General features: G+C 42.5%; 1 protein-coding gene across 1 annotated transcript in view; it reads left to right on the top strand.

Moving 5' to 3' along the window:
- Nucleotides 1-1911, top strand: part of LOC142663926 (uncharacterized) — a 61672-nt gene extending 59761 nt beyond the window's left edge. Inside the window, exon 9 of the mRNA XM_075842770.1 lies at nt 417-1911. Within this exon, the coding sequence (XP_075698885.1) occupies nt 417-1816 (1400 nt within the window). The 3' untranslated portion in view covers nt 1817-1911. The remainder of the gene's footprint in view (nt 1-416) is intronic.
- Nucleotides 1912-13129: the final 11218 nt, after the last annotated feature.

Raw genomic sequence — 13129 nt, 5'->3', positions numbered from 1 at the left:
GTGTGGGCACAATTAGAGGACAAAATACTATGTCCTTGAAAGGGTTATAATATATTATATTATTATACTGTATGAGGGGCGCTAAAGGGGCATTATACTGTGTGGGGGCACTATTTAGAGCATTATATTTTTTCTGGGGCATTTTTGGATGATTGGGATGGGGCACCGAAAGATAATTTCGCACGGGGCGCCATCTAGTCCGGCCCTGGTCACAAAGGGGTTAAAGGGCCAAATGTGTTAGCAAAGGGCATACTTCATTGCCAGACAAGGTTCTGCAAACATTTCCCTCCTGCTTGATTCACTTCTGGCTTTGGCTCAAAACACTGCATGTGTGTTTCCAGCATAATACGAATGTTATAAATTTGTCAACTTTTCTATTGTGAAACAAAATCACAATTTTTTTATAATCCTAACAGAAAATCCCAGTAAGAACTCTGAGGGAAACTTCACGTTATTGCTAAATTACAAAGTAGAAGATGAAGATATAATGCAGCAGCCTTCAGGGGAAAACCTCATTACCCTTGATATACATCCAGGACTTCACAGTAAAGACCCATCATATAATTTCACTAATCATGAGGAATCTTCTCCTGACCAATCACAGATTGTTACCACAAATACAGCTCAGAAAGGGGGTAAAAGGTTTCAATGTGGTAAACAGTTCACAAAAATCTCAGGTCTTTTAAGAAACAGAAGAATTCATACAGGAGTGAAGCCGTATTCATGTTCAGAATGTGGAAAATGCTTTACAGATAAATCACATATTGTTCCACATGAGAGAATTCACACAGGTGAGAAGCCATATTCCTGTTCAGACTGTGGGAAACGTTTTACAGTTAAATCAAGTCTTGTTATCCATAAGAGACGTCACACAGGAGAGAAGCCGTATTCATGTTCAGAATGTGGGAAATGTTTTACAGATAAATCACATTTTGTTACACATGAGAGAATTCACACAGGTGAGAAGCCGTATTCCTGTTCAGAATGTGGGAAATGTTTTACAGATAAATCAGGTCTTGTTAGACATGAGAGAATTCACACAGGAGAGAAACCGTATTCATGTTCAGAATGTGGGAAATGTTTTGCACAAAAATCATGTCTTGTTATGCATCGGAGACGACACACAGGACAGAAGCCATATTCATGTTCAGAATGTGGGAAATGTTTTACAGATAAATCAGGTCTTGTTAGACATGGGAGAATTCACACAGGAGAGAAGCCGTATTCATGTTCAGAATGTGGGAAATGTTTTGCACAAAAGTCAGATCTTGTTATGCATCGGAGACGACACACAGGACAGAAGCCATATTCATGTTCAGAATGTGGGAAATGTTTTACAGATAAATCAGCTCTTGTTAGACATGAGAGAAGTCACACAGGAGAGAAACCATATTCATGTTCAGAATGTGGGAAATGTTTTACAGATAAATCAGGTCTTGTTACACATGAGAGAATTCACACAGGAGAGAAATTATATTCGTGTTCAGAATGTGGGAAATGTTTTACACATAAATCAAATCTTGCTACACATGAGAGAAGTCACACAGGAGAGAAGCCATATTCATGTTCAGAATGTGGGAAATGTTTTACACATAAATCAAATCTTGCTACACATGAGAGAAGTCACACAGGAGAGAAGCCGTGTTCTTGTTCAGAATGTGGGAAATGTTTTACAGATAAGTCAAGTCTTGTTATACATGAGAGAAGTCACACAGGAGAGAAATTATATTTGTGTTCAGAATGTGGGAAATGTTTTACTACTAAAGGCAAACTTAGGGCTCATCGGAGAAGCCACACAGGGGAGAAGCCATTTTGATATTCTATATGTGGAAGATGTTTTACAAAGAAATTTACATTTTAGAACTCCGCAGAGAATTCACATGGAGTAGAAACCATAATCTCGTTTAGAATGTGGGAAATGCTAGAAGAGCAAAAAAAAAAAAAAGATTTTAAACACATCAGATTATTCACAGACTTTAACCCCTTAATGACCAGCCTATTTTAGGCCTTAGGGTATGTTCACACACAAACTCAAAAATGTCTGAAAATACAGAGCTGTTTTCAAGGGAAAACAGCTCCTGATTTTCAGACGTTTTTTAAGCCAATCGTGATTTTCGCAGCGTTTTTCGATGCTTTTTTTACGGCCGTTTTTGGAGCTGTTTTCAATAGAGTCTATGAAAAACTGCTCCAAAAACGTCCCAAGAAGTGACCTGCACTACTTTTTTGCGGCCATATTTGTACACGGCCGTTTTTCAAAACGGCCCGTCAGAACAGAGCGCCGTTTTTCCCATTGAAATTAATGGGCAGATGTTTGGAGGCGTTCTGCTTCCAATTTTTCGGGCGTTTATGGCCCAAAAATAGGCCGTGTAAACATACCCTAAATTGCCAAGCAATTTTTTTGCGTTTTTCCATCGTCTCATTCAAAGAGATATAACTTTTTTTTTTTTTTGTCGACATAGCTGTAGAAGGTGTTGTCTTTTGTGGGACAAGTTGTATTTTGTAACAGCACCATTTTGGAGTACATAGAATTTATTGATTAACTTTTATACAACATTTTTTTGGGGGGGGGGGGATAGAAAAAAAACCTGCAATTTTGCCACACTTTTTTGCGTCTTAAAGGGTTATTCCCATCTTCATAAATGTAGCTATTAAGCTCACCCTTCTAAAGTTAATAATTTTTCTAATTACCGGTCTGTCGCCCAGCGATGTAGTTTTCTTGCAATTGTTGATTGAAGTCGCTGTCAGTCCGTCTTTGTTTGTAGCTCGTTGTCTAGGGATCCGGCCACCTCTATTTACCTTTAGCGGTGGCCGCGCATGCGCAATGATATCCTCTTCAACCTTAGAAGAGGATGTCATTTTTCTCATGAACGCGCATATCGGCGCATGCGCAGTAGATGCAGGGTAAAGCACCAGTTGTAAGGAGAAGTCTGCGGTCGGCTGAAGGTTTGTGAAGTGTGTTTGTGCATGTGTTTGTGTGTATATGTGTGTGTTTATGTGTGTTTTGTGTTGATATGTGTGTGTGTGTGTGTGTGTGTGTGTGTGTGTGTGTGTGTGTGTGTATCATACATGGCCATACAGACATATATACAAATGTGAAGGATGGTCTATTTGCTTATATTCTCTGTATGAAATGACATTATGAATTATCAAGCAGGATGCCGAATTACTAAGATATGTTTTATGTGAAAGTGATTATAATAATATTTAAATGATTTAGTTTCGTGCAGCAGCCATCTTGTCTGGAGTTCCCATCTTGGTTCTTTTGTAGTGAATAAGAAAGACATTGTTCCTTTAACAGAAGTTATGTTAATTTCGTATGTTTTATCTTTGACCTTGGCTCCCATACGAAGCTTGCAGTGAAGGCACGGAGTGAGAAGGGAGGGTGGCAAATATGCGTGTGGGAATGCCTCCCCCATCTTACGGGAACGTTCTACCCAAGAGAGATAAGGCCACCTGCAAACCTGATGTGTGAAGAATTATAATGATGTATCTTATGGTCTGCTATTGGCTGAATAACAAATATTGTCACATTGTCTCTGATTGGTTAACCTCAAGCCTACACCCCTCCTGAATGATAGTATTATAGTTTGAGTTTGGAAATAAACCTCCAGATGAGTATTTTGAGCATATCGGCAGCGTCTGTGTGTTTTCTTCTCCTCTCTCGATATATATCGGTATGAAATATCCTGATTAGGATGCTAAATAAAGTGCCTGGCCTGAGAGTCTGTTGGACTCTTCTAAATTTCAGTCTAATATATTTTGAGCCCATGACTTCCACGACACAAACAAACACTGTAGCGTCCATGGCCGCGGGCCGTCACCTCCCACCGCCTGCAGCCATGGATCCGTGAGTGCTGGTCCCCATCTCCTTCCTAGGAGACGCCAGCGCTCACTTCCGCTCTGTTCGGCTGTGTCCCGTACGGCCTACCTTCTGCTCCTCGTCTGGCGAGTATCTTCACTCTACACATCTTTCGCTTGCATGGCTTGCCTCTTCACATCGTGTCAGATCGGGGTGTTCAGTTTACCTCAAAGTTCTGGAGAGCCCTCTGTAAACTCATGGATGTGAGTTTGGACTTTTCCTTAGCCTATCACCCCCAGTCCAATGGGCAAGTTGAAAGGATCAACCAGATCATGGAGAATTATCTCCGCCACTTCATCTCTTCACAGCACGATAACTGGGTACAGCTTCTTCCATGGGCCGAGTTTTCATACAACAACCACACAAGTGAGTCCACCACTTACACTCCGTTTCACATCGTGTACAGTCAACATCTCAGAGTCCCTCTTCCTGTGTCGACTTCATCTCAGGTACCCGCTGCTGACTCTGCATATGGGGACTTCTTGCAAATCTGGCAACAGACCCGGTCCTCTATTTTGCTGGCGGTAGATCGCATGAAGCGAAAGGCGGATACTAGGAGAAGAGAGCCGCCTCAGTATCTTCCGGGGACAAAAGTCTGGCTGTCCTCTCAGAACATTCGCTTGAGGGTGCCTTCATACAAGTTTGCTCCCAGGCTCCTTGGTCCTTTCGAGATCCTGCAACAAATCAACCCTGTCTCCTATAAGCTGCGGCTGCCTCCTACCCTCAGAATCCCTAACTCCTTCCATGTGTCCCTCCTGAAACCAGTGGTCCTGTACTGCTACAGCAAGACTTCTAGTTCCACAGTTGCTCCCAGCAGTCCTTCTGATGTATTCGAGGTAAAAGAGATCCTGGACTGCAAAAGGGTAGGAGGAAGGACTTTCTATTTGGTGGACTGGAGAGGGTTTGGTCCTGAGGAGAGGTCCTGGGAGCCAGAAGAGAACCTCAGCGCTCCTGCTCTTATTAAAAAATTCCTCTCTCGCTCTGGCCCCAAGAAGAGTGGGCGTAAGAAGGGGGATACTGTAGCGTCCATGGCCGCGGGCCGTCGGGTTTACTCACCTCCCGACGCCCGCAGCCATGTATCCGTGAGCGCTGGTCCCCATCTCCTTCCTAGGAGACGCCAGCGCTCACTTCCACTCTGTTCGGCTGTGTCCCGTAGGAGGAAGTCATCATCATCAACTGCCACGATTTCCTGGTCTATAAGAAGGCCCCTGGCCTTCTAATCCTTGCCTGAGCGTTGTTAGTTTTCCCAGTCTGTCTTGCAAATGGTCCCTTAGTGTTTCCCTTTCCAGTTGTGATCCGTTCCTTGTTCCCCGTTCCTGTTTCCCGTGCTGTGCCTTAGTATCAAGTTGTGCCACGTCCTGTGTCATCTGCCACGTCCGGAGGAATCTGCCACGTCTGGCGCAACTTGCGGCTCCTGTGTCATCCGCCACGTTTGGCGCTATCTGCTGCACCCATCTCCATCTGTGCCGGAGCTGAGGCCACCGTCTGGACTATCCAGGTACCCTTGTCTTGTGCGGGACATTGTATTTCTGGGGTGTCCTGTTGTTTGGCCAGCTGCCTCCCCGCTACGGCGGTACGTCCTAGTGTGTCCACTAACCCGCTCCGTGACACATACATACATGCAAACATACATACATGCAAACATGCATGCAAACATACATACATACATACATGCAAACATACATACATATATACAAACATACATACATATATGCACATATATACATACATGCAAACATACATGCAAACATACATACATACATGCAAACATACATACATACACCTATATACATACATATATACACATATATATATATACATACATACACACACAAAGAAAAAAAAACTCACATAAGACGTTCCCACGAAGATCTGAATGGTCCCGTCACTTTTCTTTTTACTGCTCCCATTCACAATAACAAAGCGGTGGGAGCAGATGATGTAATCACGTGAGTGTGATATGATTACGTCATCTGCGCCACAACGATTGTTACTGTGAATGCGAGCGGCGCCAAGTAGGAGTAAGATGGAAAGTGACGGGACCGTTCAGATTTTCGTAGGAACGTCTTAAGTGAGTTTTTTTTGTATTTTTTTATATATTTTCTGTTGTTCGCCGGGTGCTGATGCAGCACCGATGCGGCGGCTAAAGTTATTACATGGGGTGAGAGGGGGGGCAGCTTAGCTGGGGGGGAGAAGTGGCTTGCCGAAACGGGGTCAATTGAGTGTTGTGTTGTTGACATTCACGGTGTGTTCGTCTCAACCAGGCTTACCATGCCTGGTTGAGACGAACATTCTCCCGATGCTGCTAGAACTACAGTATCTAGCAACGTCAGGAGCGCGCACACTACAGAGCGCTTGATTTAAAATCGAGCCGCTCACGCCCCTTTTTAGAAAAGATAACCAGCACTAGCTGAGTTATCAAGTGTAAAAAAAAAAGGTAGTTAGGGAATGAATTTTAAAAAACGTTCCAGCTTAGAATGTCTAAAAAAAAAATTTGGACTCAACTTGGGAGTAACCCTTTAAATTTACGCCGTTTACCGTGTGGTAAAATAACACAATAACTTTATTCAGCGGGTTGTTATGATTGCAATGATGCCAAATTTATATAGATTTTGTATGTTTTACTACGTTTACACAGTAAAAACACTTTTTTTTTATTATTTGTTTTTGTGTCTCCATATTTGAAGAGCCATAACTTTTTTATTTTTTCGCCGATGCAGTTGTATGAGGGCTTTTTTTGTGGGACAACTTGTAGTTTTTATCGGTACCATTTTGGAGTACGTGCGACTTTTTAATCACTTTTTATCACATTTTTTTTAAGGCAGGATTCACAGAAAACATGGATTTTTTTTTGCATGTTTTTTTATTATATTTTTACGGCGTTTACCGTGCAGGTTTAATATTGTAATAACTTTATAGTTTGGGTCGTTACGGACGCGGCGATACCAAATATGTGTAACTTTTACTTTTTTTTTAATAAAGCATTTTGTAAGGGGAAAAAGTGGGTTTTAAATTTTTTTTTACTGATTTTTTTTAATTAACTTTATAAACTTATTTTTTTACTAGTCCCACTAGGGGACTTAACGTAAGCGATCCTCCGATCGCTTTTATAATACACTGCAATACTTCTGTATTGCAGTGTATTAGTTCCTGTCCGTGTAAAATGGACAGACATCTGCTAGGCCATGGCTCTGGCATGACCTAGCAGGCATACACTACAGGCAGACCTGGGGGTCTTTATTAGGCCCCCGGCTACCATAGAAGACACCAGCACTCTGCGATCATGCGCAGTGTGCAGTTGGGGTTAGAGAGGGAGCTCCCTCCCTCTTTCCAAAACCACTCAGATGCGGCGCTCGCTATTGAGTGACGCATCTGAGGGGTTAAACTGATATCAATCTCACCCGTTACAGCAGGGATCGTGAAAAGGCGTATTGGCGGTCACTAACGGGTTAAACAGCCAATAAGAATGTTTTGTATTTTTTGGGATGGAATTAGCCTGGATCTGCCAAACACCCAAATTATATTTACCTGACATCAACTGTGACCGGGATCTATGAAGGAAAAGTATTGTGGCTATAAGGAAGAAAAGAAGAGTCTGGTTTACTTACAAAGCAGAGAAGCTGAATTGTCACCATGAACCTCGCGTCTTATTACTGTATTCATAAATTCCCCCACACTGCAGGACAATGTAAACGTTTTGTTTTTAACATATATGGACATTTTTATATTTGACTTTCATTAAAACAGTATAAAAAGATGAAGGTGATGGAATAGAAGAAAAATAAACACTAACAAAGTAACTTTCTAATTGAATAAAATAAATATTCACCAATTTATTGTCATGAAAGGAAATGTCATAAGTGTATTTATCACTGAATTAGAATCAAGGTTGGTGCCCAAAATCACGCCCACATGTGGTGGGGAATGGCCACATAGTTTTTCTTGTAATACTCCAATATTTACCAGCTAAATTGTGTGTCCATTTGTAACCTATTGTGGTTGACGTTCCGTCTGTTCTTACCCTCAGGGTAGATTCACTTGCGGAAGATTTGCAGTATAAATTTCTGAAACTAAATAGTTCCATATATCTGAGTGGGGTTGTTTCTGCAGGGCGCACATGGATTCTGAAATCACCATTCAGATGAATAGGCCAGCCGCACATTCCTGAAGCAAAACAGTTTTTTGTGAACTGGAATCACACATGCAATTTGGCTCAAAGAAACACATGAAAAACTGCACCTCAAAGTCAGAAGTGGATTCAGCCAGAAGGAGAAGTGGAAGTCCTTCATTTATATTTCCCAATTCTTTTTAATACAATTTTGGATTTGGCTAAAAAAAACTGCACGTGTGATTCCAGTCTTAGACAGGATCCAGGAGGAACGTGTCTTGTTTAAACCTCTGACGTTTTATTTGTTCTTTGTTATGGAAATGTGTGGTATCACCATGCTGAGATCCAGAGCGCTCTGAGGCCTTCAGAAAGGTTATGGATGTCTATGATTCAGGAAAGGGAAAATGTCCAAACTATTGGATGTCAATCATTCCACTGTCCAGAAAACCATTTACAGGTGGAGATTTCAGACAACTGTCTCAGTAAGATCAGCCTGAGAGCAGAACACAAGGTGCTGAGAGAAGTTTCTAAGAACCCCAGAATTTCTTAAAGATCTGCTTCAGATTTTGCCACTCTTGATTTCTACCATTGCAAAAATTCTTAAAAAATTAAAACTACATAGGGATGTGCCAGAAGAAAACCTTAGCTATCCAGTAAAAATATCAGGGCAAGACTAAAGTTTGCTCGTGAACACCTAGGCAAAAAACATGACTTCTGGAACTGTCTTCTATGGAAAGAAGAATCAAAAAGTTATTTGTCCCCAGTACCAGAAGACATGTTTGGCATAAATTATAGACCGGGTTTCACCAGAAAAAAACCTGTAAAAGACTTGCGAGCATGGTGGAGGAAATGTTATGGTTTGGGACTGCTAAACTGCATCAAGACCTGGATTCTACATTGGCAGAGGCTGTTTGAGGATAATGTGAGGCTGTCTGTCAGAAAGCTTTAAGTTCAGCTTAAAGTAGACTTTGGAACATGGCAATACCTGTAAACCCACCACGGAATGGCCAAGAAAAGAAATGGAGGGTTCTTTAACGACCAAGTCAAAGCCTGGGGGGGGGTGTAAAACTGGCTGTGCATGTTCCCCATGAAATAGTAGGAAACAAAATGTCCCATATAAGAGACTAATGGACCATAATGTCTCATTCACATTTGCATATTTTGCTCATTATGGGTTCAAAACATGGAAGACATGCAGATCTTTCCATTATACTTTTCTCTGTTTATGCTCCGCTCCCAGTGTTGGCTTAAAAATACTGATGGAAAGTACTAACCAAAAAACACAAGTGTGAATGAGGCATTATGAAAAAAACGCCTGCTGGGGATATTTTTTCCAAAGTGGCAGAAGCAACTATTTGAGCCATAGAAGGAAGTGGCATATCTGTGAGTTGTTTCTCTTTTGTATTTGAAAAATTATTGAAAATTGAATTAAAAAAAAAATTCTATCACTTTTTATACTGTATGAATGAAGATTAAATATTGATACACATGTCAAAAAATGTAAAAAAACAAAAAAAAAAGATTACAAGGTGTGTCTTTACATGACTGTAGTTGGAGACTTAGACACTGCAGGGTCCATACACGTTTAATTTTGAAGGGTAAGATAATGATTGTGAGTTAGGCCTGATTTACACGAGCGTAATATACGCGCGTGCTTTTCACGCGTGTCGTACGCACCTATATTAGTCTATGGGGCAGTGCAGACAGTCCTTGAGTTTTGTGCAGCGTGAGTCCGCTGCGTAAAACTCACGACATGTTCTATATTTCTGCGTTTTTCGCGCATCATTCACCCATTGAAGTCATTGGGTGCGTGAAACCCACCCAGGTCGCACGGAATCACTGCGTGATTCGCGCAACAGCTGTCAAGCTCTGAATGTAAACAGAAAAGCACCACGTGCTTTTCTGTTTACAAACATCCAAACGGAGTGTCATAATGATGGCGGCTGCGCGAAAATCACGCAGCCGCGCATCATACACTGATGACACACGCAGCTGTTAAGTGCCTTTTGCACACGCAAAACGCTGCATTTTTTGCGTGCGCAAAACGCACACGCTCATGTAAACTGACTTACTCCAATTAATATATAGGCCCGAGAACCGCCCAAACTCTTCCAGTATCATCATTGCTCTAGGTAGGGAGGCGTTGGGATTAGCCATGTACAAAATCATGTCGTCAGCATAGAGACCGATCCGATCCTCCCGTGGTCCTATGCGGATACCCTGAAAAGCCGCGTCCTGACGGATGCGGATAGCCAGGGGCTCGATAGCCACTGTGAACAGAAGAGGGGACATCCCTGCCTCGTGCCTCTATGGAGATGGAAGGAGGGGGATAAAATCCCATTGACCACCACCGATGCTCTGGGATCTTTATACAGGATTTTAATCCATTTAAGGAAGCTCTCGCCAAATCTGCGGAGGACCTCAAACAGAAAAGGCCACTCCACTGAATCAAAGGCCTTAGCCGCGTCCAACGAGGCCAACACCCAATCCTGCTGCTCCCACCACCCTATTTGAGTCACCACCTGAGCTCTGCGGATATTATCCGATGTCGATTTGCCTGGGATAAAACCGGATTGATCCGGGTGAATAATGTCTGTAACAGCGCCGCTGAGTCTATTAGCTAAGAGTTTGGTTAGAATTTTATAATCCACGTTGAGTAGGGATATCGGGCGGTACGATCCACATTCCTCTGAACATTTCCCTGGTTTCAAAATAACTACTATAGTGGCATCTTTCAGCGAGTCAGGTAGCTCACCCCTCTGAAAGGCGTCCTCAAATACATTTAACAACTGGGGTGTTAGAGCATCCGCATATTTAATATACACCTCTAGGGGGAGTCCATCCGGACCCGACGCCTTCCCTTTTGTCATGGAAGATAAGCATTCTTCAATCTCCTGTAACGAGAAAGGGGCCTCTAACTTTACTCTATTCTCCTCTGACAGCACTGGAAATTTTGCCCCCTCTAAATAGGTGTTCAATTCCTCCATATGGTACTGTGCCTGCGAAGTGTATAGCTCTCCATAAAAATCTGCGAATCTGTTCAGTATGTCTAACGGTGTAGTAGCCATACCCTGATTTGGTTGGGAAATGCGTAGCACTGGGGGAGACATGGTATTCTGTTTCGCTATTTGTGCCAACAGCTTACTTGACTGATTACCGTGCTCAAAAAAAGATTGGAGAAAAATATCCTTCTCGCTGCCTTCTCCTTGACAAGAAGCAAATATTGCCTACCCGCTGCCAGCCAAGCTTCTCTATTAACCGGGGTTGGGTCCCGTACAAAATTATCCTCTAATTCCCTGCATTGTTGTGCTAAATTCACTTCTTGTCTGGCTGAGGAACGTTTAACATAGGATATAGAGGATCTCAAGCACCCTCTCAGATATGCCTTTAATGTATCCCACACCAATGCACTATTTTGCCCCTAAAAAGACATCTAGTTGGTCAGGTATTCTGTCATTCTCCGTAAATAATTGCAACCAAAATGGGTGTATTTTAAGAGCTCCCCTCATTCCCTCTGCCCACTGATTTAGTTGTAAAAGAATCGGACTATGGTCTGACACCCCCCTGGGCAGATGCTCTATAGAATCCATGCTCGAGAAAATGGCGGGAGACCCAAACACGTAATCAATGCGTGACAATGCGTTAAACTGAGGGGTATGGCACGTGTACTCCCTTATTCCCGGGTGGCTCACCCTCCATAGATCCAGCCATCCTACCTCCTCTATCAGAGAAGCTAGAGGTGTGGGACTCACGGGGTCCTGGGGGGCGGTCCTGGCGGTAAAACGATCCATCAGAGGGTCTATGGTGAGGTTCAGGTCACCCATTAATATAACTCTCGTGTCCTGATAAGTGGATGCAAAGGAGATGGCCTCACTGATTATGTTTATTGAGCCCTGTGGCGGGTTGTACATACCAACTATAACATAAGGGATAGAGTTTACATTAGCATGAACTAGCACATATCTACCATCAGCATCTATTCTTGTATGTAATGCCTCCCAGCGTAGATTCCTATGTACCAACAGTGATACTCCCCGTGACGCTGAGGATCTAGTGGCATGCCGCCCCCATTGAATCCATGATTTACTCAGCATGTGCACCTTATCTGCTGTAAGATGCGTTTCCTGAAGGCAAATAATATGAGACATCTGTCTCCTTAGTACAGAAAAGATCATGTTTCTCTTACCCGGCGTTCCCATCCCCCTCACATTCCAGGACATAAATTTAAGTGTCGCCATATTCCCTTCTATACCATATCTCTATGGGGAAGCCCCAGGACTCACAGCCCCCTCCTACCGCGATCATTGAGCAGTTATAGTGGGGCCCAGTTCCCATGTCATCATGTAGCAGGCTCAAAAAATAGTATATAACCATAAACCAATAACTTTGAACAGCGAAGCCCTGAGGACGCTACATCGTAGCGAAACATGTCGGGGGGCTTCTAACTTTATTTTAATAATTGTCCTATTGACACCTTTGAATCTAACTAATAACTAACTGCATGTAGCGCTCTGTGGTTGTGGAACTTAACCCTTTCTAGACAGAGCTCTTACGTCTGGCACTGTGCTAATTGCTGTCAGAAATGGACATTAACTTTTACATTTCATGTAGTCTGTCCTTGTTGCAAATTGAATAAAGACTTTTTTATTTTTACTCTTTAATAATGGTTGGAAAACAGGGCTTATTTCTGCCGGCAGGCAGCCTTTTTTGAATTTAACTGTTGCACGCCCACCAACTATTGAGGTCCGCTCCATTGTATTTTTTATGATGCTGACTGGTCACTGATTGGTCAGCGTCATACACGTAAACACGCCCAGTTAAAAACACAATACACGCCCAGTTGGACATAACGAAAAACAAACGCCCAGTTGTCCATTTCAAACCTCATTTGCATATATATATAAAATAGCTCATAACTTGGCCAAAAATTAACGTTTTTAAAAAAAACAAAACGTTACTGTTCTCTCCATTGCAGCGCCGATCACATGCAATAGGAGATAGGGATTTGAGAATCTGGTGACAGAGCCTCTTTAACTAAACAGAGTATTTCTAGGCCCATTGAAAGTACATTTTGAGGAGTATTATGAACCATTTTACCCTCCGAAATATGCCTCCAATTTGCCTGGGTAAACATAAACTAAATCTTTCCTTAATACGTGTCC

Source organism: Rhinoderma darwinii, chromosome 1 (assembly GCF_050947455.1).
Source record: "Rhinoderma darwinii isolate aRhiDar2 chromosome 1, aRhiDar2.hap1, whole genome shotgun sequence".
Classification (NCBI taxonomy): domain Eukaryota; kingdom Metazoa; phylum Chordata; class Amphibia; order Anura; family Rhinodermatidae; genus Rhinoderma; species Rhinoderma darwinii.
Note: the sequence above shows the minus strand (reverse complement) of the source record. Positions and strands in the feature narration are given on the sequence as shown.